The sequence below is a fragment of the Leptonotus elevatus genome, chromosome 15, assembly GCF_054856555.1.
Source record: "Leptonotus elevatus isolate MCC_2025b chromosome 15, RoL_Lele_1.0, whole genome shotgun sequence".
Taxonomy (NCBI): Eukaryota; Metazoa; Chordata; class Actinopteri; order Syngnathiformes; family Syngnathidae; genus Leptonotus; species Leptonotus elevatus.
The window spans coordinates 16,209,214-16,233,397 of NC_141253.1; the positions used below are offsets into that span (position 1 = coordinate 16,209,214).

The 24,184-nt window shown below is 38.6% G+C and overlaps 1 protein-coding gene across 9 annotated transcripts in view; it reads left to right on the forward strand.

Annotated features, from left to right (window-relative positions):
• cacna1bb (calcium channel, voltage-dependent, N type, alpha 1B subunit, b) overlaps positions 1–23,911 on the forward strand; it is a 173,467-nt gene extending 149,556 nt beyond the window's left edge. For 6 of the 9 annotated variants that reach the window (XM_086096608.1, XM_086096606.1, XM_086096610.1 and 3 more), the window contains 11 exons: positions 2,778–2,874; positions 7,595–7,700; positions 7,830–7,937; positions 8,040–8,143; positions 8,639–8,808; positions 11,302–11,431; positions 11,566–11,676; positions 13,909–13,947; positions 15,561–15,825; positions 19,716–19,939; positions 22,809–23,911. In XM_086096608.1, the coding sequence (XP_085952734.1) occupies positions 2,778–2,874; positions 7,595–7,700; positions 7,830–7,937; positions 8,040–8,143; positions 8,639–8,808; positions 11,302–11,431; positions 11,566–11,676; positions 13,909–13,947; positions 15,561–15,825; positions 19,716–19,939; positions 22,809–23,360 (1,906 nt within the window). In that variant the 3' untranslated portion in view covers positions 23,361–23,911. Of the gene's footprint in view, positions 1–584; positions 682–2,777; positions 2,875–7,594; positions 7,701–7,829; positions 7,938–8,039; positions 8,144–8,638; positions 8,809–11,301; positions 11,432–11,565; positions 11,677–13,908; positions 13,948–15,560; positions 15,826–19,715; positions 19,940–22,808 lie in introns of all 9 variants that reach the window. The other 3 variants (XM_086096607.1, XM_086096614.1, XM_086096609.1) reach the window with 2 other exon arrangements.
• Positions 23,912–24,184: the final 273 nt, after the last annotated feature.

Genomic DNA, 24,184 nt, shown 5'->3' on the forward strand with positions numbered 1-24,184 from the left:
CTAAACATAGCCACACTCCAGTTATAAGATTTTAGTTCATTTTTACTTCCCCCCCTTAAAAAGATTAAAGATGTTTTTGAATGGCGTTGTGCAGGTTGCAGTTCAAATTGATGTTGAAAACTGTTTAGAAATGATTTATTCTGGTCTCATTTTTATTTGTAATCATAAAAACCTGGCATTTGAACAAGGGTGTGTAAACTTTTTATATCTGCTGTATATTCCTGGAGGCCATTGATTATCATTTCAGTATTTCAGGCCACCTTGGTCAAAATGTGATGATCTTGCGGGAGATGGGATAGGCAAATATGACAGGCCATTTTTGCTGTGGATACCTGGCAAGATTTTTAAACTGCCGAAAAGTTTCCCATGGCAGTCACGTTGCAGATACGAAACTTATAAGCTTTTGTGAGATCTTGTAAATGCAACTAAACTTGACTTAACCCCCCCCCCCCCCAAAAAAAAAAGGATTCAAATAAAAAATGGCAAACAAATGGACCTGTTGTTAAGTATATAAAGTACATATTTTTCTTCAGCATGAGATGACCACTAACCTAACATCATTGATCATGTCTTATCTTTTTCAGTGGAAGGATATGCTATCAAGATATGTACAAATTGTTGCGTTTTATCTCACCTCCCCTGGGCCTGGGGAAGAAGTGTCCAAACAGGGTGGCCTATAAGGTTTGCACTCAGTCACAGTCCTTTTGTTTTCAGAGGGACTGTAATGATTTGGACTGTGAATGTCTGTTGCCAGAGAACGACATGGGCACACATGCATACAAATATGCATTGATCCCTTACTAACCAGCATGCAGCTAACCACGGCAAGTCTAAGAAACAACGCCACAAGTCAGGCTCATGCAAAAGGCAGCAAATATGATGTTAAAAATACATTTCTTGTGTTTTTACACTCATGCAAATGCAGACTTATGAGCTTTGTGCGCTTTGTTTCCACTGTTGGTTACTGCTACTGTATTTTAGCATTAGGAGATAGAGGGCATGTTGAATGAATACTCCAACACAATACTGCCATTTAAAATATTTATCATTTGCTTCTGAGAGTTTTAAAGGCAATATAGTGACTTTGAGATCTGCAATTTAATCTTGTGCAAAATGCAAATGCACAGGAAGGTCAGCCACAATGCACAGTGTAAAATTAAATCACTCCAGATGTGTGCTACAAATTTATTACACACACTCCAGAGAGAATCTGGACAATTGTTAACATTTGGTCACCTGAACAGTGTCTAAAATAAATGAAGCCCTGAAGTGCAAAACCATTGCTATTGACACTCATTTTTAAACAAAAGAACTAATAATATTTCAGTATACAGAAGCTATATTGAATTTTATGCTACAAAGACAATGGGCCCTGTTTTCGTTCTCAGCGCAAGTCTAGCGCAGGGCAGGGTTATTATAGTTTTGGAGTTTTTATTTTAGTTAGTTTTTATTTGGTTTTGAGTTGAAGGTGCCCTTCTATTGGCTGTTGCTAGATGACATCAATTCTGTGTGGCACACTTTCAAATGCCTTTATTCTGGTTAATATAGAAATAAATATATGTAAAATCACATTTAAAATCATCCCCAAAGGCTCATGTAATAAAATTATTACCAAAGACTAAAATGAAGGATGTTTTCGCTATAATTATAGTTTTAGTTGGTTTTGTAAACGAAAAAATTTAGTTTCAGTTTTCGTTTTTTTTAAAAAGCATTTTTGTTTTTATTTTATTATTTCTTTCTTTTGGCATTTTGCTTGACTAGCTCAGATTGAATAGGACGTTTTGCGCCGTTGTATGATGGAACGCAGACGACTTCCGGCCAATCAAAGCGGCTTTCCTTATTCTCTTTAAAATCAGGGCGGTAGAGGCGCACACAATGCTTGAAATTGCAAAAGCAGAAATTGATTGACTGAGGTTTGTGTATGAGGTTGGCGTGCGCAAAGTGTGTTTATACTGATAAACTGTAAGATCATCCTTGCGGATGATGAATGAATGAAATACAATGACATCCTCCACCCGCGATCGCGAAGCGCCGAAATATTCTGACTGCGTCTCGCCAAAATTGCCTCAGACCACCTGCACCACCACTTAGACCTGCTTTTTGCGAGTCTGAAATGCAGTCTGCTTTTTGTCACCAATTTGCAAGTCCGCCGGAATGCCCAGCGAGGCGCAAATATGGTAGACGAGACTTGCCCTGGCACGAAAATGAAGATGCACCCGTTTTTACGCCGAGCACACAGGCGGCTGTCTATGAAAATAGGGCCTGAAATCATGCCAGACCTGAACTTTAAACTTGAAATAAAATCACCCAGAATGCATCATTATCACCAATATGTTTTCCTGGATGATTAATCCAATCAAAATGGAGACACAATGACGTAAAGCAGGCTTCCCTGTTAAGCCATTTTAACTAATGTGGAGACCTTTTTGAGAACAACATCTCACATTTAATTCTTTATACATTGGAGTATTCATTTCCCACAAAATGCACTCTATCTTCTGAATGCACAACATTGACTGGATCCCTCCATTCAGGTCCAGAGCCTTCTCTAATCCATTCCCGAATCCTTCAATCCAACAAGGATTCCGTATCATGATATCCTGGAAATCTTATTAACAAGGATTTCTGTGTCCCCTTCTCTTTCCCCTCCCCACTCTCCATGTTTCTTGTTTTGTTTTGTTGACCATGAAACGTTCCCCACTCCTGTACCATCTCACACATGGGAAATCTCCATTCCTTCCTCCATGGCCTCCTCCTCCTATCCTCTCTGCGGAAAGCGGCCGCATGACTTACCGTGATATGTACGAGATGCTCCGAGACATGTCCCCTCCTCTAGGTTTGGGAAAGAAATGCCCACCCCGCATCGCCTATAAGGTAGAATCCCTCCCCCCTCATCTGTGCGTTGCCTCGTTCAGTCACTGCTGGTATTCCAACTGTCAAACACCATCCAATTTTATGTCAGTGTGTCACATTCAGAATCTTTTGGGCTGCTGATCGAGCTTGTTTTCCCGTCAGGCCCATAATATTGTCATGCTTTGTGAGGGTTTGTTGACATTTAACTATGTTCGGTTTGAAAAATATTTTCTGTAAAGATGATCTCAAGTCGTTTCTTATATGGAGTAAAAAGTAAAATCTGAAAGAAACTTTGATCAGAAACAATCCAAAAAGGACATCTGTGGTTGGAGTGGTGACTAGTATGCCACCTCACAGTTTTGGTTTTGGTTCCAAAAGAAATCTCTCGCCATCCTGTGTGGAGTTTGTGTGATCTCTGCTTGTGCGGGTTTTGTGCATGTAGTCCACATTCCAAACACATTCATTTCATATACAGTAACCCCGCTCCATCAGTGAGCTTCGTTCTGGACCCTTCCCTCAATAAGGCAATATTGAAGAAAAACTATTCAAGTAATCTATAGCAGGGAAAGGAAACTTAAATGCTGGAGGAGGCCACAATTGTTCATCAGTGCTTCTGGGAGGCCACATAAGACCACTCAATTCGTAACTTGATGTATGACAAAAATGCTCACAAAATATGTGCTCGTTATATATTTCCTTTTTATATAATGCACTTTTGCATGGATATGCATATCCACTATCTCAACCGAACAACAAAGTGTTTGAAGCAAACAACAAAATAACCACATACCGCAATTTATTTGCAGTGCAAAGGGCTCTCCTCCATGAAAATTACCATTCGAGGTTGGCGCAAAGCTGCTAAACAAGAAACCATCATTAATTGCAATAACTCATTTTGTTAAAAAAAATACACAAAAATCCAGCATATCATTCCAAATCCACAAAAAATTAGTTGGCCTCTTCACCTTGTAAAATAGAGCAGTATAATGCTACGTTCAGACCGAACCGAAAATATCGCGACGACACGCTGGTCTGCCTGTGTGTTTGTTCGCAGGGTTCTACAATGGGATTTGTTTCGTGCCGTGCCACAACGGAGGAAGAGGAGGGATTTACGCTTCGGTTGGTGCTAACTTTATTGTAGCATTGCTCCACGCTTATCTTCCTCCAAGCAATCTCCGTTTTAGCCCGGTCCCGGTACACGTAGCTGGCCGTGTCGTACAGCTCCGGGTGCCTGCAAACTGAGCCGATTAAGATATCCTCCACGTTCTAATCTGCACACAATATATAGGTGTACTGTATTGCAACCGCTTTCTGTGTTTTGTCTGCTGTGTATTTGGTGACGCGGACTATCTCGATACCGATTGGCTGTTGCTGACGCGATGGCGGCAAAAGTTCAATTCGGCCAATGCCGACGAAATGGGCGAAGTAGCGAAAAGCTCGCCGGAAATGTGTCAAACACGCCGCCTGGCACGCAAAAGCGCCCCTTACAACACCCCCCCACGCGCGAAGTCCACTGACTACTATGCAATCGCACCGCCGGAAACGCCTCCCCCACGGTTGGTCTTAACGTAGCATAAAACCTAGTGTAAGTGCAACTAAGACATGTCTGCCATCAAGTGGTGATTGGTGATGTTGCAACTTAAAACAACTGCATATTCACATTTAGATTTTTAGATTCGCATGTTTGTGGATTTTTGTTTCTTTTTTCCTTCCAATATTTTTTCAGATTTTGGATTTTCCTGGATTTCCCATGATTTATTTTTTCCAAATTCAAGAGATTTTTTTTCATGAAAATTTTTCTTAAGAATTTTTGGAGTTTGTTAAAAAAAAAAATCTTTTTTGGAGTGGAAAATTAATCAAGGGGCCACTCAGAGTGTGTTCGTGAATTGCAGGTGGCCCGAGGGCCGCCAGTTGCCCATCCCTGCTCTAAAGGCAAATTTTTAAAACATTTATATTTTTAAGGTCTTCAAACATATTATTAAAATAATACAAAAACATTTAAACATATAGGGCAAGGACAATGGATACACAAAAATATGAATCTGCAGTGTACCAAATCTTCTGTATTGACAGTAAACAATAGGCTACCCGTTCCTCTAAACTAACAAACTTATCATCTCAAATGCATCAATAATCATGCCCAAAGAAGTACATTATAAAATGAACCTTGAATGTCGCTTTCTGTAGGCTTAAAAAGCAGGATTAAAGCGCATGACGTTGATTTCATTTTTGTTATTCTTCTTTCAAAACAACAAACTAAATAAGTGTGCCGCCATCTAGTGGTCAAAAGTGGAATTTACAGGGCACCCAATATACAGTTAGACTAATTAGTTTTCAGCTGTATAAAATAAGTAAATAAATAAATCCATGAAATAGTATGAAGCTAGGACCCGCGATGGAGGGGGGTTTACTGTCTACTCTGCATCGTCCATACGTATGAATGTGACTGTGAACGGTTTCAGTCCAGGGTGGACTCTGCATCTTACTGAAATTCAGCTGGGATAGGCTCCAGCTCACTTGAAAGTAGATGTATATAGATGTACTCTTTCTCTATAAAGTAATCTCTCAAAGTTAATTACGAGGGTTCAATGATTAAACAACAGCTACTGGTACTTAAGGTATTTTAGAGGAAGTTCTCAATTTAACTGCATTGCATTTAAATGACACTTTTTAATTACCTTGCACTACAGTAATTTCACTCCCTGCTAACCATCCTGTCTTTTTATTTTTATTTTTTTACATTTGGAGTTTTACTTTCTCTTTACATAGTATAATCCATATACTGTACCAATACAACTAGAATGCAGCAGTGAGGCTGTTGGGGCACAAAAAAAAATTAACTGAAGAATAAGAACTTTGAAGAAAACGTTTGTTTTTTGTTTTGACTCAAAATGCAGGGTTGCTTACTGTTGGTACTTTTCGAATCTCTCCTTTATAAGTGGGTGTTCCTGCCCGTTTGCATGATGTGTTGTTTTGTTATCTGGCACTCATATCCACAGCTGGCACTCTACTGCAATGTGCTTCTCAAAAACAGGTGCAATAATGTCCATACATACACAATACTAGGCATTTTCCTCATTATTTATCACCTCCTTTTTCTTCACTTCATCTCTCTCATTGTCTTTTTGCACGGTTTCTGATGCTTCAAATATATACAGATGTGCATGTAGCACTTTGCCTTGCCTCAGTGCGAATGTCTGTACTATGTGAATTCTGCATGACCAATTTATACAATGCAGCGCAAACTGAAGTCATGGATTGCCGGTCATTAAAACCAATAATGGCTGTGTAGAATATTTCAGAATGTTATTTGACTGCACAACTTACATATGATAAGCAACACAAAAATGTGTTGAAAAACCAGTTAAAAGTGTTAGAGCCTGGGAATATTCTTTTTTTAATTCACCTAATAATTGTGCTTTATGAAAAAGTTTGCAACTACCAACAACAGAAAAGCATTTAGGACAGATTGAATGAGAATTCTTCCTAGCATTCCAACAGTTTAATTTTAATTTATCTTGGACAAGAGACAGGTTCTTAACTGTCACTTTTTTTATCGTCAGGCATTGCCGATACAGTGGATATAAAAGTCTACACACTGTTGCATGCTGTGTGCACACTAGAACAGCTGAACTTTAAATGGTGGCAGGTGTGTACTGACTCCTATTTAACAACAGTTACAATTAGAATTCTGAAGCCACATCTCCAGTTATAAGTGCGCACAAACGTAGTTTAAAAAGAAAAAAACAAATCAATTGAGTTGTATAGGGACCATTAACACATTCACTCACAGCCATTTTCACTGAAGCAACCTCCTTCGCTCCCGGCTGTTTTACTGGATTTTGACTGATTTTGCAAGGCCCACAGAATATTCTGTTCTATTGCTATAAAAACATGGAACCAACCAAAAGAAACATTAGAGTCTCTTCTTTCATTAGGAAAGAAAAAGTATATTTGTATCTTTTTCCGTTTTGCAGCAATTAGCATTAAAATATAGCTACGTTTCATCAATATTCACAAATCTGTTTAGAACACTTGGGAAAAGAGCTTTTTCGCAACATGGCTCTGGTCGGTCTCTTATACACTTCTGCCACCTGCTTTCCATTTTTTGTAATAACTACCATCGCTTTAAACAACCTCTTCGGGTCAGAGGCTGCATCAAAGCCTTATGTATGCTCTAGAATAAAAAAATAAAAATAAAAATAAAACTATAAATATGTTTTTGTGACCATGACAATATTTAAAATAGAACGTTTTATACTTTTTTGGGAGCAAATAAGTTAATGGTGGAATTTTCCCCCATGATTTATCTTGGTCTCATTTTTTTACATCACAAAAACCTTGCCCTTTATCAGGGGTGTGTAGACTTTTTATGTCCACTACAGATTTTTTGCTTTTCCAAGAATATACAGTAGCTATACATACTCAGAACCAATAAGTGTCTGTTGTTGCACATCCAATAGCTAGCAAGAGAGAATCATAGCACAGCAGTTTATCTAGTATGTTGCATATTATTGTCAAATATTCTCGACTTTAAATTGTACTTCTTTATGTCAAAACATACCCAATTTTAAAACATCTCACAGTTTCACAGTTCAATTGAACAATGTCCTTTTAATAGGTTAAAGCTCAAATATCAAATAATTGTACGCATAAAGCTAATATTCAGAGTCTTGCAAAAGAAGTTGCGTGTGAATTTTACGGGTTTACAAAGCTGCCTTCTCTTTTTTCTGCCTGTTAGCGTTTGGTAAGGATGAACATGCCAATTGCAGATGACAACACAGTGCATTTCACCTCCACACTAATGGCCCTGATTCGCACAGCCCTAGAGATCAAGCTGGCATCTGGTGAGAGACTGGAAGTTCAACATTTGCATATTTGCAGATGGAATGATGCATATGATCTTGGTGAATCATAATAATAAAACCCATTTCATGTGATTTTTAAATGTATTTATTATTTTTTTGCATTCACAGGAGTCTTAGCACAACATATATGTGATATTGATCTGAAAAGAGAATTAAACAGAGTTTGGCCCAGCTTGTCGCAGAAGACTGTTGACCTGCTAGTGACGCCACACAAATGTAAGCCTAATTTTTGTTTAGAAAGCCACACAAAGGAATCGTGGTTTGTTAGTGGTTTGTTTTGTTGTACTCTGGCGCCATCTACTGTTTGCCCTGTTTCAGACAATGAGCTGACTGTGGGGAAAGTGTATGCAGCGCACATGATTTTTGACTACTACAAACAGAATCGAGCCAAGAAACTTCAGCAGCAGCATCCTTCAGCTCAGGTACATTGGAGAAAGCTCACTTGTGGCCTTGCTTCAGATATTTTAGTGAGTTTTGGGGTTTTGCTTTGTTAGAAAGAGTGCAGTCAGATAGGTTACGGCAATATTAAGTGCAACCCGTTGAGCTACGTTGGTAAATAAATACATATAAATAAAGTAAATGCAAATCGAAAGTAGAAAATGTTTACGTACTGAAATGATAGATATTTGATTTATTTATTTAAAACTGCAACATTTACATTTCACACACTTAAAAAAACACTAACTCCTTTGGTTTTGCTAACATTGTGAACTGACTAAAAATGGTAATTATAACAACTAAAAAATATATGCCTTATGTGTATGTGTTAAATGACGTTACCTCCATGTTAATTTTTTTTTTAACATTGTCATCATTGGCTTTTTTGATAAATAATGGTGATAAATAATGAGATACATTACTAATTTGTCTATATACTGTATGCCCTTTGTTATTAATCACTTTTTATTGTATTGCAGAGTAAAATTGGAGCGCTGTTTCGTCCTATACTTCCCTTCGGTCACATCAAGGAAGTAGAGCCCCCAATACCCAGTCCCCAACAGCCTCTACACCCCGAGTCAGAAGCAAAGACGTCACCTCTTCCACCTGTCACAACCACTACCACCACCTCGATTAACAAGGACACAATGTGAGTGTTTGCTGTCAATGACATACATTTGGTGTCAAACATATTCTATACTCAAGTCACCTGCACAGTGAACACAAGTCGAGGGACTCAGCTTTTGTTCAATTAGGGGTTGACTTAAAAAAAACTAAAAATTACTTTTGTGCACTTTCAACAGAATATATATATATATATATATATAAACCTATATTTGTTGTATTTCATCTTATCCTTCATTCATTGTTAATATAAAATATTAAGGTGCATCCAATAAATTAGAATATTGTAGGCAAAACCTATTTTAGTGTATATTTCTGTCTAGTTCAATTGAAATAATGAAACTATATTATGAGGTTTCACTTTATACAGAGTGAAATACGGCATGATATTTTTTTTCTCATAATGTTAACAATGGCAGCTTTCAGCTAATGAAACCTAAAAATTTACCATTTCAAGAAATTTTAATATTATTTAATACTCAATACAATGGAATTAATTACTAATATATTTCTATATGAAAAGGTAGGCATGTTAAGATTCATTTAATTCACTCCTTGAATATTCAAATGTATTTAAATCCTTCAGTATATGGGCATGTGACACATGGTGTGCACACTCCCCTTACATTCTTTGAATTCATTTTCAATGCTCATGTTAATTTATTTCAAAGAAATGCCATTGCATATTAAAAAACATCCACCTGTAAATATGCCAGTTTGAAGCCAAATAACAATTTAGGACTGTAGTTCATTGGCAGGTAGATTTTAAAAGCATAGATAAGAAGTAAACAACAAAGGAACAGAGCAACAAAATAGATGACAGAATACAGCACAAGACTGCAACCAATAATTTGTGACCATCAGAGTAGATTAAATGCCTTGGTAAGACAGTGTTTAAAGCAGACCAATGCTTCTTGCTAAGTCCTAATTGTACAATCTAAAGAGCGAGGAGAATTTGCACAGTTGCTAATTTCAGAAGTTCCCTTGGTCATTCTTTCTAATTAAATTCTTTAGGCGGACACCACATTGGTGACCCCGTCATATGGGGACATGCTTTTAGTGGCATTGGGAAACATTGTGTATGTCATCTGTATAGACAACTCTCTCATTAACATAAATCAATGTAGCAAGATTAGGTAAAGTTGTTACCAAAAAGTAATGTAATTGACCATTGGTGGACCACAAATGTGCGGTATGAATGTGAGAATTTATTGCAGAAAACCTGCACACATTGTTTCATACTAAACAGATACAATGTCCTCCATGTTACAGCACGGTTGGAGTCATTAATAGCAGTAAAATATTACAACACCGCCAAAAGCACCATTAGAATATTCTGTATATTTAGATACTACATGCATTCAGGATCTTTTTTTCCCCCTGCTTTCTTTAGTCACCCCTATTCATTCGCTTGAGGGGATCCACCGCAGTAGATTGTCTAATAGCAACTCTTAAATGAGCAGGAAGCAATTGTTTGTGGGTAAGAAGGAAAATAAAAAATAAACAGATGGCTACCTGCTAAAACTGAACAGTTGTTTTGCATAAGTAAACCGCTGGAGTGCCAAAGATTAACTTTATAGACCTTGGAGATAAATGAGTCAAGGCGAGCAGTGATGTGTGTGAGTGGTAGAATAATAAAAATCAGAAGAAGAGTCACCTTCGACAATTACAACTTTTTTTTTTAACTCCATCCATTTTCTATACTTTTTGTCTTCATTAGGGTCACGGGTAGCTGACTGATTACATTTATTATGAAGTACAGCGTGCGCCAGATTTTTATCATTTTTAGTTGATGTGCTTAAGGGTTATACAATATAATACAAACCGGAAGTGAAGCAACAGTAAAACAGGCCAAAAGACTCGATCCATATTAGGGCAGGGGTCAGGCCCTACTTAACACATTCAAATCCAAAAACATATAAATATGTTTTTTAATACTTTGTCCTGCATACGCAAAAACATATGTATACATTTTTTATGCTGCAGCATACAGAAGGCTTTGATACAGCTTCTGACATGAAGAGGCCGCTTAAAGCAATGGTAGTTATAACAAAAAACGTCTAGCAGGTGACAGCAGAGTATAAAAGATCAGCCAGGGCCATGTTGCAAAAAGCTCTTTTTCCCAGTGTTTTCAACAGGTTGATGAATAATGATGAAACTTAGCAATATTCTAATGCAAATTTCTGCTAAATTGAAGCAGATACAAAAAGAAGAGACTCTAATCTTTCTTTTGGTAGAGTCCATGTTTTTATAGCAATAGAACAGAATATTCTGTGGGCTTTGCAAAATCAGTCAAAATCCAGTAAAACAGCCGGGAGCGAAGGGGGTTGCTTCTGTGAAAATGGCTGGGAGGGAATGAGTTAAAATACTCTACTTGGACCAAAATTAGCTGCACTATTCACTGGTTGCTCCCACTAAAATCCTTTTGGCCAACACTGCTTAAAAAGTTAACAAATTTAAAATTCCATGCAGCTGAATACATAATAATAATACACAATTGTATTGATTTTCTTCACAGACTTGACCAGAAGAGTTCTATAAAACACTCCCAGTCTGGAGATGTTTCTTTGGCAGCTCTGAGATCCAAAGGGCGGAGGAAACTACAGCGAGGCCAGTCAGAAGATGTGCAGTGTTCCACAAGGCCTCAGGTTTACACCCCCCCCCCCACACACACACACACCCACACCCCCACACACACACAAAATAAAAAGCACCACAACCAAGCGCAAACTAAAACGATAAACGATCTGCTTTTGTCATGCATGCTTCATTGTATTTTCAGGAAGTGGTTGAAATGAAGCCGGTCGAGAACATCTCAGACACAGAGACATACCCTGGCCTGGAAGGCCACGGCCGAGCAGCTTCTCTGCCTCGACTCAATGCAGAGTACTACGTAAGCTCCTCGCTATTCAGGACCATGTGTCTATTTCTTCAAGTATTTGCTCTCAAATGTTTATTTTGGAAATATTGCCACTGAATCTCTGCAACTACAAGCCCCTCCAAATGAACTGGCAACAGTGAGGCCAATTCCTTTATATTGGGCTTGACATCAAATGATGAGTATGAGACGAGATCAACAATAACATTTTTATTTCTGGATCTGATAAACTGGCATATAGCTTTCCTCATACATTTGTGTGTTTTAGGTCACTATCTTGCTCCATAATGAATAATCTCCAAAACATTGGTTCCATCTTTCTTTAACGGGGACATAAATGAACTGAGCATTTTTCTAAAATTTTAAACAGGTGCCTTGATAACATGGCTGTATCATGATTTTATAGAAATATGCCAAGGATCTATCATGAGCCTGATTTGACCAGATGGTCCTCTCTAATGAATATGAGCAACTGCTCAACCGTCCCCTATGCTGCAGGGCCAGTGCACAGTAAGGCATTCATTACCATGACAACTAGATGGGAGCCTTAGGGTTGGTACTTGTTCCGCCCAGAGTCTAAAAAAGTGAGTGCAAGCGCAGAAACACACTTATAAAGACAACACTCTTGGAGTTAGCACTTACAAGCCGCCAGATTGCACTAGTCATTAAGTGTGCCGCATAGAGCAGGCACATCACCAAACCCAAATCCCGCCTCCATCACAATCAACTCTGTGCTTCGACACCAATGCTTGTATCTTAAGACAACCTGTGCATCAGCTTTGCGTACCTTTTAGCTTTGATTTGATTTTGTTTGAGAGATTGACGTCTGATCCGCAATTGAAAGTGTTTGTTCATCACCCAGTCAAGCTGCCAAGTAGAGAGCGTGGGTGCGATATGATGTCAATTAGCCAACACAATAGCCCAACCCTAGAATTTGTAAACAAGCAATTAAGCAGCCACTTTTCACTTTTAAAGTTCACTTTAATAAGGCAGACAAAACACTTCTATCGACTTCTCACTTAATTTGACTGCTCCCTCCATGTGCTTGTGCTAGCTCAGTCAAGATTCATGAGCCATCCCAGAAGAAGCCCATTTTTAGCCAGTCCATCGCTTTGTAATTTTAGTTTTATGGGTCAATACAACTTGATCCTCATACAAAATCGTTTTAAGTTTACAGGGAAATAATAAAGGAATTGGCCTCCTCTGTCAATGCATTGAAAGAGAAAGTAACATAACTGCAAGGATGCTGTGTGAAAATCCATCAATAATGCCATTTATTATATGATATTTTTTTATTTGGAAATGCAGTGAAAACAATCATCGGCCTGTTCTCCTAAAAAAAAAAAAAGAAGAAGAATATAACCACCTGGACCTTTTCAGCACACATAAATGATATAAAACATTTCCTCTGTCACAGTCTTGACCTATTATCAACTGACTTTTGGGAATATTCTGGAGGTTTGAGAGGTGTAAATGAACCAAGTGAATTGTATTAATATGTTTCATCGGAAAGTCTTCATAATGAAAACTCACATTTTACACCACTATCCATAATAGTACTTAACAAGTTTTAATCATGAAAAACAAGCATTTTATTTGTCATTTTCAGTAAATTCATCAATTTAACTTGTTTAATTTTAATGCCATTCTGGTGAACTGCGCTAGCTTTTCTGTTTTCTGGGTCTTTATTTAAGGTTAGCTTTTTTTTTTTGTGTCTGTGTTAATTATCCCACTTTGCTAGTTTACTTCCCGCTCTTTGTCCTCCCCCCTGCTCTCCCACGTCACCTGTGTTGCATTTTGGCTTGTTGGAAGAAGAGGTTGGCATTATGCATGTTAAACAAAAAATCAATTGTTTGAGTCAGAACCAAGGTATAGACACACATATATTGGCAATTGGACCACATTTAAAATCTTTTGCAACAAGTATCTCATATTCTCACACAGTTTATGCATTAGTCGGCAAAAGGAAGGCCATACTCCTAACACTATTGAAAGAATGTGCACCCAGTTCAACACGTGTTTTATATTTCTATGATGGGAAACTGTAGCCGAAATAAGGACCAGAATGTGCTTCTTTATGAACTTCAAGTGATTGTGATCTTTTTATAGAATGTTGGTGAAAAACTGATGGGCTACTGCCAACCTTTATCTTCACCAGTCTCTCCTCTTCTGTCTTCGCTTTCTCCTAATTTGGAAGCTCATTGCTAATATTTTGCCCACCTCCCTCTTGTGTGTGCTGTCTGATAGCGGAGCCACCCTCGCCACGCCCCTGGGACCCACCTGGCAGTATGTACCACCTGTTGTGCCACCTCTTTGTTCCTCTCCTTTCTAATGTCCGTGTCCTTGTGCCTGTGAGCTTCCGTCATCTCAGTGCAGTTTGCATCCTCATAGAGAAAGTGACCCTGCGATATGCAGCATAATTGGTCAAACTCAATACCAATCAGGAACTATAAATAAGAATAGATTGGCGGGGGGGGGGGGGGGGGGGGCTATCGAACCTCCCAATTTTTAACACTTTGCTCTAGTTTTCAGTAACAGTAGTATAGTTTGATTCTTTAAAATGTGTGTGTCTGTGTGAAAATAGTAGCATGTAGTTTTCTGTGAATCTTTGTGTGTGTTTTTGTGACTGAACCAGAGCAGGGACAAAGACTCTGCTTTCCTGCTTTGGAACAACATTTTTTTTTCTCTCATTTACTGCTCAGCGACTATTACAAAGCCCATTTTCATAGTGGTATGATTTTACGAGAACATACCAGATGACATAGTAATGTTTGTGTTCTTTGTTGTACTATTGTAGTCCCTGAATGTCTCTACTGGTTGTACTTTGGACCACTAGGAACACATGAAACTACGAAATGACTCAAATCTGCCTTCATGTAATATTAAACATTTACGTGAGTCAGGCACTTCCCAACAAATAAGGTGCTGTTTTATCTATTTGGTTTTAGGAAGAATGTCGGTGACTATAAATTGTAAATCAAGGAGTTCAGATTCAGAGGACAACAAAACAATGAAAAACAAATTAATTGGTGAATTTTATAAAAATATATTTTTTGCATGCAACATAGACTCATCTTTAGGGTGCTTGTACTTTGAAATGTTTTGTTACATATCAGGCATTATAAAGAACAATGACTGATTTCTGTATCCATATTCCACTGTGGGATGAACGTTTGCGACACTAGCAAATGTTGATTTCATGGCAGGGTCCATTAAAGGTCGCAACATTTCTTAAACGTTCTCTAAACAATTATAATGGTCTTGTTGCAAAAAAAAAAATCTTGACACTTTTAGAGAACGTAAAGGAATCGCTGAAACCTTGAATGAAGGGAGTTCTTCACATGATCAATCTGGGACTGCTCCACGCACGGTGATTTTTGAGAATTTAGCTTGCTGGCAAGGTTACCATTTTAAGAGGGTTACCTGAATTAACCCAGCCTGATTTGTTTTGAGGCAGCGGCCAATCCAGTCCAATCAGCAAAGAAAGGTGAAGCGTAATGCTAAGATCATATTGAACAATAATGTTTATATATAGCTTAAAAAAAGACTAATTAAAAAAGCAAAAAGTATTAATCCAATAATTAGTTTTGGTACCCCTCAAGCAACGAGCCAGAAATTGCCTGTTTTTTGTCTACTAACTCTGTAGTCGACAGTTATTTATTCATACGTATTTAAGATCTTTCTTCTTTAATATTTTCAACATATGTACATGGAGGTTGAACAGACTGAGGAATAGGAATAGGTCGAGTATCAGTTTTTAAAGAAAACTTTGCCTTCATCATGTGTGATGTGACAATTGTCATAATCCAGCCAGTCAGTTGGTTTGGTTAATGTTACAAATCTGTCACACCATCACTCTACATTCTCCTCACTCCTCTCTGCTTTTTTTCCATTTCCAGCCAATTGTTGACCTCAGTCCCATAAGACGCTCAGCTTCCTCGCTGACCCCGCAGCACAACCAAGAGCTCGTTCTTAAGGATTACAACCTGATACGACCAGGCCAGCATCAATCATCAGCGGGGTCCGGAGCAGTCCAAGGCCAGGACCGAGTCCATCACCATCATCACCACCACCGATGCCACCGACGCAGGGACAAGGACAAAGACAAAAAGCAGAAGTCCCTGGAGAGAGCTACAACGGTGCAGCCAACGAGCACTGTTTCTGGTCAGTCAAAAATATAGAAAAATACTTGTGTGTTTTCTCAACTTTGTTTTATCTACCCGAGCTCCATCAGGTGTCAAATGGCATGGCTGAAAGTTGTTTATTTTTAGTGTCAAGGTTGTTGATACTGTCCCAGCTCTTTTGGAGCGTGTTGCAGACACACAATTCTAAGTTAATGATTATTTGCTATAAACAATAAAGTTTATCAATGTGAATATTAAATATTTCGTCTTTGTAGTGTATTCAATTGAATATGGGTTGAACATTGATTTGCAAATTCTATTCTTTTTTTTATGTATGCTAAACACAACATCTCAACTTCATTGGAAGTGGGTTTGTACTATTGTTATCAGTACTTGGTATCAGTATCAGTGACCACTCAAGAGTTGAGTAATCATTCTAGTATTGGTCTGAAAAAAGTGGTATCGAATTTACCTACCATTTATAATAAGCTAATGTGTCATACCGTAAGTGATATAGGTGTCATCATTTTACCCTTCGACGTTTTCAAGAGCCATGACTTCAGTTTGTTGGTATTTAATTATTTGCTATTAAAGATGACATTTTTTTATCTTATAGACTGTGCAATCCTATTCAGGGTTTGATATGGTTCCAGATTGCAGACACACAGGCCACATTGTTGTAATACATTAAAATGAGCGTTCTTTATTTGTTTTAAGTTCAAGACGGTTGAGTTTTCATGTATTTAAAGAGTGGTCTGGAGAAGCTCTCTCTCTCTCTCTTCCATTCCACATTTTCACTATGAACAAGGGAGAGCGAAAACAGAAACATTTAGGCGAACACTTCAAACGTGACCCAATAAAGCACATGTTTGACAAAGTGAGAAACTTGATGGCAGCACTGTGCAAGGTTATTTTAGTTAACTAAAACTAACGAAAAAACTCAAACTAAAATTCAAAAAACAATTTCGTTAACGAAATCAAATAAAAACAAAAATGCTTTTTAAAAAAACAAAAACTAACTGAAACTACATTTTATGTTTCCAAAATTAACTAAAACTAACTATAATTATAGCAAAAATGCCTTTGAATGTCTTTGGTAATCAATTTAATGCATGAGCCTTTGGGGATGATCTATTTTTATATTAACCAGAATAAGGACGTTTAAAAGTGTGTCACACAAAAGTGACATCATTAGCAGCAGCCAATAGAAAAGCACCTTCAGATGACGTTGCTCCCATGGTGTTTTTTAAATATTGCGCACAAGCAATACACACTAAAAAAATATATAATAATAATACTGAAACCAACTAAAACTAAACTAAAACTAAGCATTTATGAAATAACAAAAACTAATAAAAATGAACAGAACCACCCTGAAAACTAATTAAAACTAACACAATTTACAAAACAAAACTCAAAACGAAATCAAAACTAATTAAAATGAAAAATTCCAAAACTATAATAACCCTAGTACTGTGTAAACAATTTGAGTTGTTTTACTGTAATGTTCACTTATTTTTACCAGGTGATACATAGGTGCATATTGTTTTAATTTGAACAATTACAGCCTTTTTCTCTGTTTTGCCTAATCTCTGCTTCAGTGCTAGTTTCTACTCAGATTGTGTGGTCTGCACTTGCTGAGTACGTTTATAGTGCGGCTGTCCTGAAGGACGCAAGGATGAATGTTAACATCATCAACAAACACCGCACAGTAAGAGTCAATAAACTTTAAGAGCATATGCCAAGTTTTTAAAACAGGTGGTACTGTATTTTTGTTATATGAAATTATTTTACTGTACAATATATGCTTTAGCGCATATGTTAAAAAACAAACAGATAAGGAGCTAATTCAGTTAACAAAACTGCAAATGCACATTGATTACTAATTAATCTTGTAATAAAAGAAAAAGATGACACCTGAATTAGTGTTATAACAGTCATGTTGTTTGAAGCCGTCAATGCACGGCTTGACTAGGAATTCATACCGTGATTTCATTTCATAATGTGTTTCAAGTTGATTGCCAAGTTGGTCAAAGGCATTTTTTTTGTCCGGTGCCAGTTTTGAAGCTTTCACTTTTGAATAGTCTTGTTGTTCTTCTTGCCTCCTCCCAATGTATAACACTACTGGTTTTGTCTTTGTAAATGGGGATGTGCGTTTATCAGGTTGGAAAGACATGAGACAGAGGCTCTTTTATGCATTATATGAAGGCACAAGGAGGAGAGTGACATGATGTAAAAGGTGCCATTCTGTCATCACAAGTAGTCATGTGGGCAGAAACAATTTCACCTGCCTCGAAATGACTGTCAGTCACTGCTTGGTGAGACTCAGTATAATCAGGACTGCATTTATTTATTAGCATTTTTTGATGTTGCAGACAAATATTTAGACATGGACCTTGTGAGTGTATAGGAGAACAGGGCAGGACAGGTTGTCCGAACATCTGTTTTGTTTCCTGACATCATCTGTTCCCAGGCATATCCCTGGAGAAGCAGAATGTTTTATTGCTCATCCATCTAATATATTTCACAGAAAAGTCACAATATGAAATCCCAGTCAACAGCCAACTCCTGAGCGCATTTGGCTTGGCAAAGTCGCCGTCGGATCAGCCATATAACTTTTCATTCCCTTGCAGCATGGTAAAGACTTTACCATGCTGCAAGGGAATGAAAAGTTATATGGCTGATCCGACGGCTTTTGCTGTTTCCACTCGTATACTTTGCTGTCAGTTTGGTTAGTTATTGTTCTTCCTGCCAAATGCCTGCACCTTTGGTCTTCTCGGAACAAGCGTTGATGATAAAGGGCACTTTCCAAGAAAGTGATTTACCTAAACGTCCAGCTTTGAACTAACGGAATTCCACAGCGTGTCATTAGCTTAATTTCAAGCACATGTTCACATTCTGGTGTTGATTGTTTAGATTTGAACTCATTTTTGCTTATTTGTTTGTTGTACATCTTCCCTGATTACTTTTTACAGACTAATTATTTTTCATACATAGAAAACTACCGATGAACTACTGGTGTCAGCACTCTCTTTAATATTGATGTGCACTCACTTAAGCAAAGTGTTTTTCCAAAGTATGTTTGTGGGCTATGCTCATCTATCTTAAATTTTTGAAAAAATAAGATCACACTAGGGCTGTGCAATTATTCGAAATTCAATTACAATATCAATGATTACACTCCACAATTACAAAATTAGCATAATAGTTAAAAAAAGATTATTAATACTAATTTTGAGTTGTTTAAATGTATACATTTGCACCGTTTAAAAAAAAAATATTTTTTTTAATTGAATACATCTTTCCAAACGGAACTTGCAGAATTAATGTTTCAAATAATTTTATTTATCTTAACATTTTTTTACATTTAAACATTTTCTTGATTTGTACCAAAAAAAGGTGATCGTCCAAATCATGATTTCAATTACTACCAAAATAATCACGATGAGTATTTTCGTCATAATCGAGCAGCCATAGATCTCACCTTTTTTGTTTTGTTTTTCTTTTTACAATTTTGTATCAAATCAAAGGCCAAAATTCCAGTCCCTTACCATCAAAAATCTTGATCATCATTCTTACTGATTTGTGTGTAAATGCAAAAGTATAACTTTTCCTCCACAATCTTCCCCCCGACACAGGCAAGAAACAGATCGTCTAATATCACTGTTCAATTCAAAACTAAACAAACATTCCTTTGATTTGACAGGTTTAATCTAAAATATAAACACATTTTCATCTAAGAATATCAGATTTTTTTTGTATTGAAAAGAAAATGCTAAATAACATCAATTTTTTTGTCTGAATTCCTCTTTTAACGTCACCGCTAATAACACAACCAATGACTTTAGGTCAAGGAAAAACTGGGTTACTTTCCAAAAAACATCCTAAGACAAAGCTCCAGTTTTGTAATTTTGTGCATTTTTCCCTTAGGCTCTTTCACAGACCCCTCAGCTGAAGGTATGTCTAGAGAACGAGCGAGGGAGCGTGACCGTAGTCGCCCGCATGAGAGAAGGCATCACTCCTCTGCAGGGGAGAAGCAACGTTACTACTCCTGTGAGCGTTATGGCTCCAGGGAGACGAGCCACGCCAAGTCAGCAGGTCCAAGCCGATCCACATCTCCAGGAGAGGTGCAAGACACCGCCATCATTAAACAAGTGAGTTGTTTACAGACTAATACTACTACTTCTACTACAGACTAAGTGAGCTGGCAAAATAATGTCTGTTTTAATTTTAATTAGAAACAGCATTCTCAGATTTGTGAATGTTTGAAATTAACCAGAGAAAGTCAGGATTACAAAAAAAAACAAAAAAAAAAACATCTTAAAAGTCTTATGCAATTTATTTTCCAAGTCATGGTCTGCAAATGAAGACGTATACTATCGGCAATACAACATCATAATCTAATAGGATTCAATGTAAGATCTGTATAATACCACGCTGTTCAATCAAATTCGAGAGGGTGAGAAGAACCCTGAGGAATGGAGGAAAAGTGTGTTGGTGCCCATTTTCCAGAACAAAGGCCATGTCCAGAGTTGTGGGAACAAACGAGGAATCAAGTTGATGAGCCACACAATGAAGTTATGGGAAAGAGTAGTGGAAGCTAGGCTCGAGATAGAAGTGAATATTTGTGAGGAAGAGTATGGTTTCATGCCTAGGAAGAGTAATACAGATGCATGATTTTCCTTGGGGTTGATGGAGAAGTACAGAGAATGCTGCATTGTGTCTCAAGAAAACCTTTGACTGGGTACTCAGAGAGGAACTATGATACTGCATGAGGAAGTCTGAAGTGGTAGAAATGTATTGTCAGATAGTACAGGGCTTGTATGAGTGTAGCAGAGCAGTAGTGACGTGCACTTTAAGTGTTGAGGAATCTGAAGTGGAGGTTGGGCTGCATCATAGATCAGCTCTAAGCCCCTTCATCTTTGCAACAGTGATGGATAGGCTGACAGATGAGATTAGACTGGAATCCCCACGGTCCATGTAGATGACAATGTGATCTCTGGTGAAAGCATTATGTGGCCAAAGATTTTAAAAGGTGGAGGCATGCGTTGGAAAGGGGAGGAATGAAAATTAGCAGAAGACAGAATATATGTGTGTGGAATGAGAGCAATGGAGGAAGAGTTGTGGCTACAGGGAGAAGAGATAGCTAGGGTGGAGGAATTTGAATACTTGGGGTCAACAGTCCAGAGGAATAGTGACTGTGGTAAAGAGGTGAAGAAACAGATCCAAGCACGTTGGAACGGTCGGCCATCATGTACGAATAAGAGACAGTAGCGCTGAAAAAAAATAAGGTGGCAAAAATGAAGATGTTGAGGTATTCTCTAGGAGTGAGCATGATCGATAGGATTAGAAATAAGCTTATTAGAAGGGACAGCCAAGGTAAGATGTTTTGGGGGGAAAGTTTGACAGAGCTGACTTAGCTGGTTTGGACATGTCCAGAGAGAGAGAGAGAGAAAAAGAGCATATATCGGCAAAAGGGTGATAAGGAAAAGAGAAAGAGGAAGACTTAAGAGAAGGTTGATGGATGTAGTGAGGTCAAGAGATCAAAAATTGACTTTGATGGAAAAGGATGGCACGCTGTGGTGACCCCTAACAGGACAAGTCGAAAAGAAAAGAAGAAGACAAGATCTGTGTAATGTTTTTTTCCCTTGACAGTTTTAAATGACACATTTATAGAGCTGTTAATTTAAAAGGATCCTGAACACCCATTCATAATGTGGCATACATTCCAGACCCACCAGTCAACAGTGAAACTCTACAATATGGAGAGCACACGTTGAGTTTTCATCTCATGTCGCCAGTGTAGCGAGGTTGGAAGAGGTGCACCAGATGCAATGATACTCGTCTGACCACTTTCTTTTTTTTGCTCAACATAGTATGAGGAAATAACAATAATAGAAAAATCATACGACGTACCATCACAGCAACCACAAATCGACTACTGAGTGCACCAAATTTCCTGCAGCTCAGATAGGCCAAGCAATGTAGCATGAACACCTGCAGCCAATTATGGCCAAGCGGGACGTATCATCATCAGTCATTTGAGTCTTGACCTCCCGCCGAAGCCCTGTGACGGATTAACCAAATCCCTGGGATTCGATCGAATCCAGGTTAAGAGCCACTGGTCTAGAGTGTGTGGGATGCATAAAACTGAGGGTCTAGTTAGAGTCTGGACACTCTAAACACATTGTATTGTACAGTTTGAAGTATTCCTGTTGTCGCTCTCTTGCTGTCAAGAAATGGGTGACTAATGCTATCATGTAACATTACTTGGGTAAGACTCGCTTGCACATTTCTCTAAATAAGAGTGTACGTATGTCAGGCTATTTATTTGTAACTCACAGAGGAAGTGCACTGTCAAATTAACACCAAACAATAGATAGTTAAACATTGTTCATTTAAACTCCAAAATGTTCAGCCAGACTATAAAATTAAGTCTAGCAAAAATCTGCTAACTTGATGCTAACTTATAAACGTTAAAGACGCCCAACGGAAATTAGCATAGATGTTACAGTAATACGTTTTAAGCTGCTACTTTAACACACGGCGCAACAACACGTACAAACAGCGTATGATAACCACAGGCATATATTTTCTCTGCTCTGTAGGAGCAACATATATTAACAGAACAAAGAAGAAAAAAAACGCTGTTACATCAGCCAGTCGTTGACGAATGCTTCCGCATTTTCGGTGAGTGCTTTATGACAGGAAGCCTTGAAAAAACACAGTGGCTGACAAGGACCATCTGTACTGACCCGGATCGACGGGCGTACACCTGCTTCAGTCGGTGCTCAGTCCGTGTATTATTATTTTTTTTTTTGAGTGATCCTGTCATAAAGCACTCTGCGAAAATGCAGAAGCACTCACCAAAAGGTGGGCATCCATCAATGATGGGCCGATATATCGACGGTTTTGCCCAGCTCTGTGCCGGTATATTAAAATGTCAAATCTTACTGTGTAAGGAACAATTTGGTACTCATCCTGAATTTAGCTGGCAGGTAATATGATCTTTTATTTTTTCAGCATGGTAGCACTGGGGGTAAACCCGCCCCCTCTGGTTCAAGCACACCAGGCCGTGGTCGCAGGCAGCTCCCCCAAACACCCCTCACTCCTCGTCCTGCCGTGGCCTACAAGACTGCAAACTCATCTCCTCTCTCCTCTGCTGCCAGCACCACTATAGCCGGACACCAAACTCGTGTCAGCCGTGGCCTTTCAGAACACGAGCGCTTGCACTGGGACAATGACCGCTCCCCGATACCGGTCACCTGCATTGGTTCCGAGCCGAATTTAAATCGGCACCTGCAGGGAGCTTCTCAACAAGCGCTCATCGAAGAAACCGAGGACTTCCAGGATGCTGTTAGCAGCCAAATATTGTCGCACTCTGCCAGAGCTGGCGCCTCCGCAACCACCTCATCTTCCCATGATGCTGCTGCTGTGCCCGTCACAGCGGCGGCTACACAAGGGCGTGCAGATGTGGTACCTAACGGGTACCACTTCACCTTTGGGGTAAACTCTGCGTCAAACAGCAGAGGGCCAGGAAGCCTCAGGGAGAGAGAGGATGAGGACTGGTGCTAACATGCTAGGATAGTAGAGAAGTTTTCGTATCCACTGATGAAGGAGCAGCTTGTCTGTGTTGCTCATGTCAGGTCGCGTGAGCTGGTCAAAGACCGGCAAGCTTGCATTGAGGGAAAGTGGCCAACTAGCCAGTTGAAAGTGCTGTTAAAGGGGTCCATTGCAGTATTCTGGTGTTATTCTCCTTCCAACACAGAGAACTGTGGAAGGAAACAGAATGCTGACTTTTTCTACCCCATTTTTTAACCCCTTGCACCAAAATGATTTTGAAGACCCTTCAGTATTTTGCCTTGGCCAGTGGTGTTGAAGACTAAAAGCCAAAATCTTGAAGAGCTATGTTTGAGAATCCTCCAAATGCCTCGTTCTTGACCTACCTGGATGCTTTACTTTGTCTTGACATTTAGGGCAGAGGTTTTGATGTAACTTGCTAGCACCAAACATCTGATGGAATCGAAAGGTCATCACTGACCAAGATGATAGCTTTTGGACCTTCTCTGATTAACGCAAAGATCAGCAAGTGTCACTTTTGAGGCAAAATAAACAAACATGAGCCATTTTCATGGTCAAGCTTTGTTCAAATTGTGGGGGGGTGCACGCAGGGATTTGGACAACAATTTTACAACAACATGTGGCCGAATACTAAGTGCCTCATTTTCAAGATGTGAGCAGGAGTCTGGCTTCTTGAGTGGGTGGTCTGTGTTGAAGACACAGTCAAGCATGTAAGTACTGCACAGGAATACTGGACAACATAAAGCTTTTTGGATCTGTCGTAAGGGTCTTGATAAAAACAAAACAAAAATCAAGAAAAACAAAAAAATACATTTTGA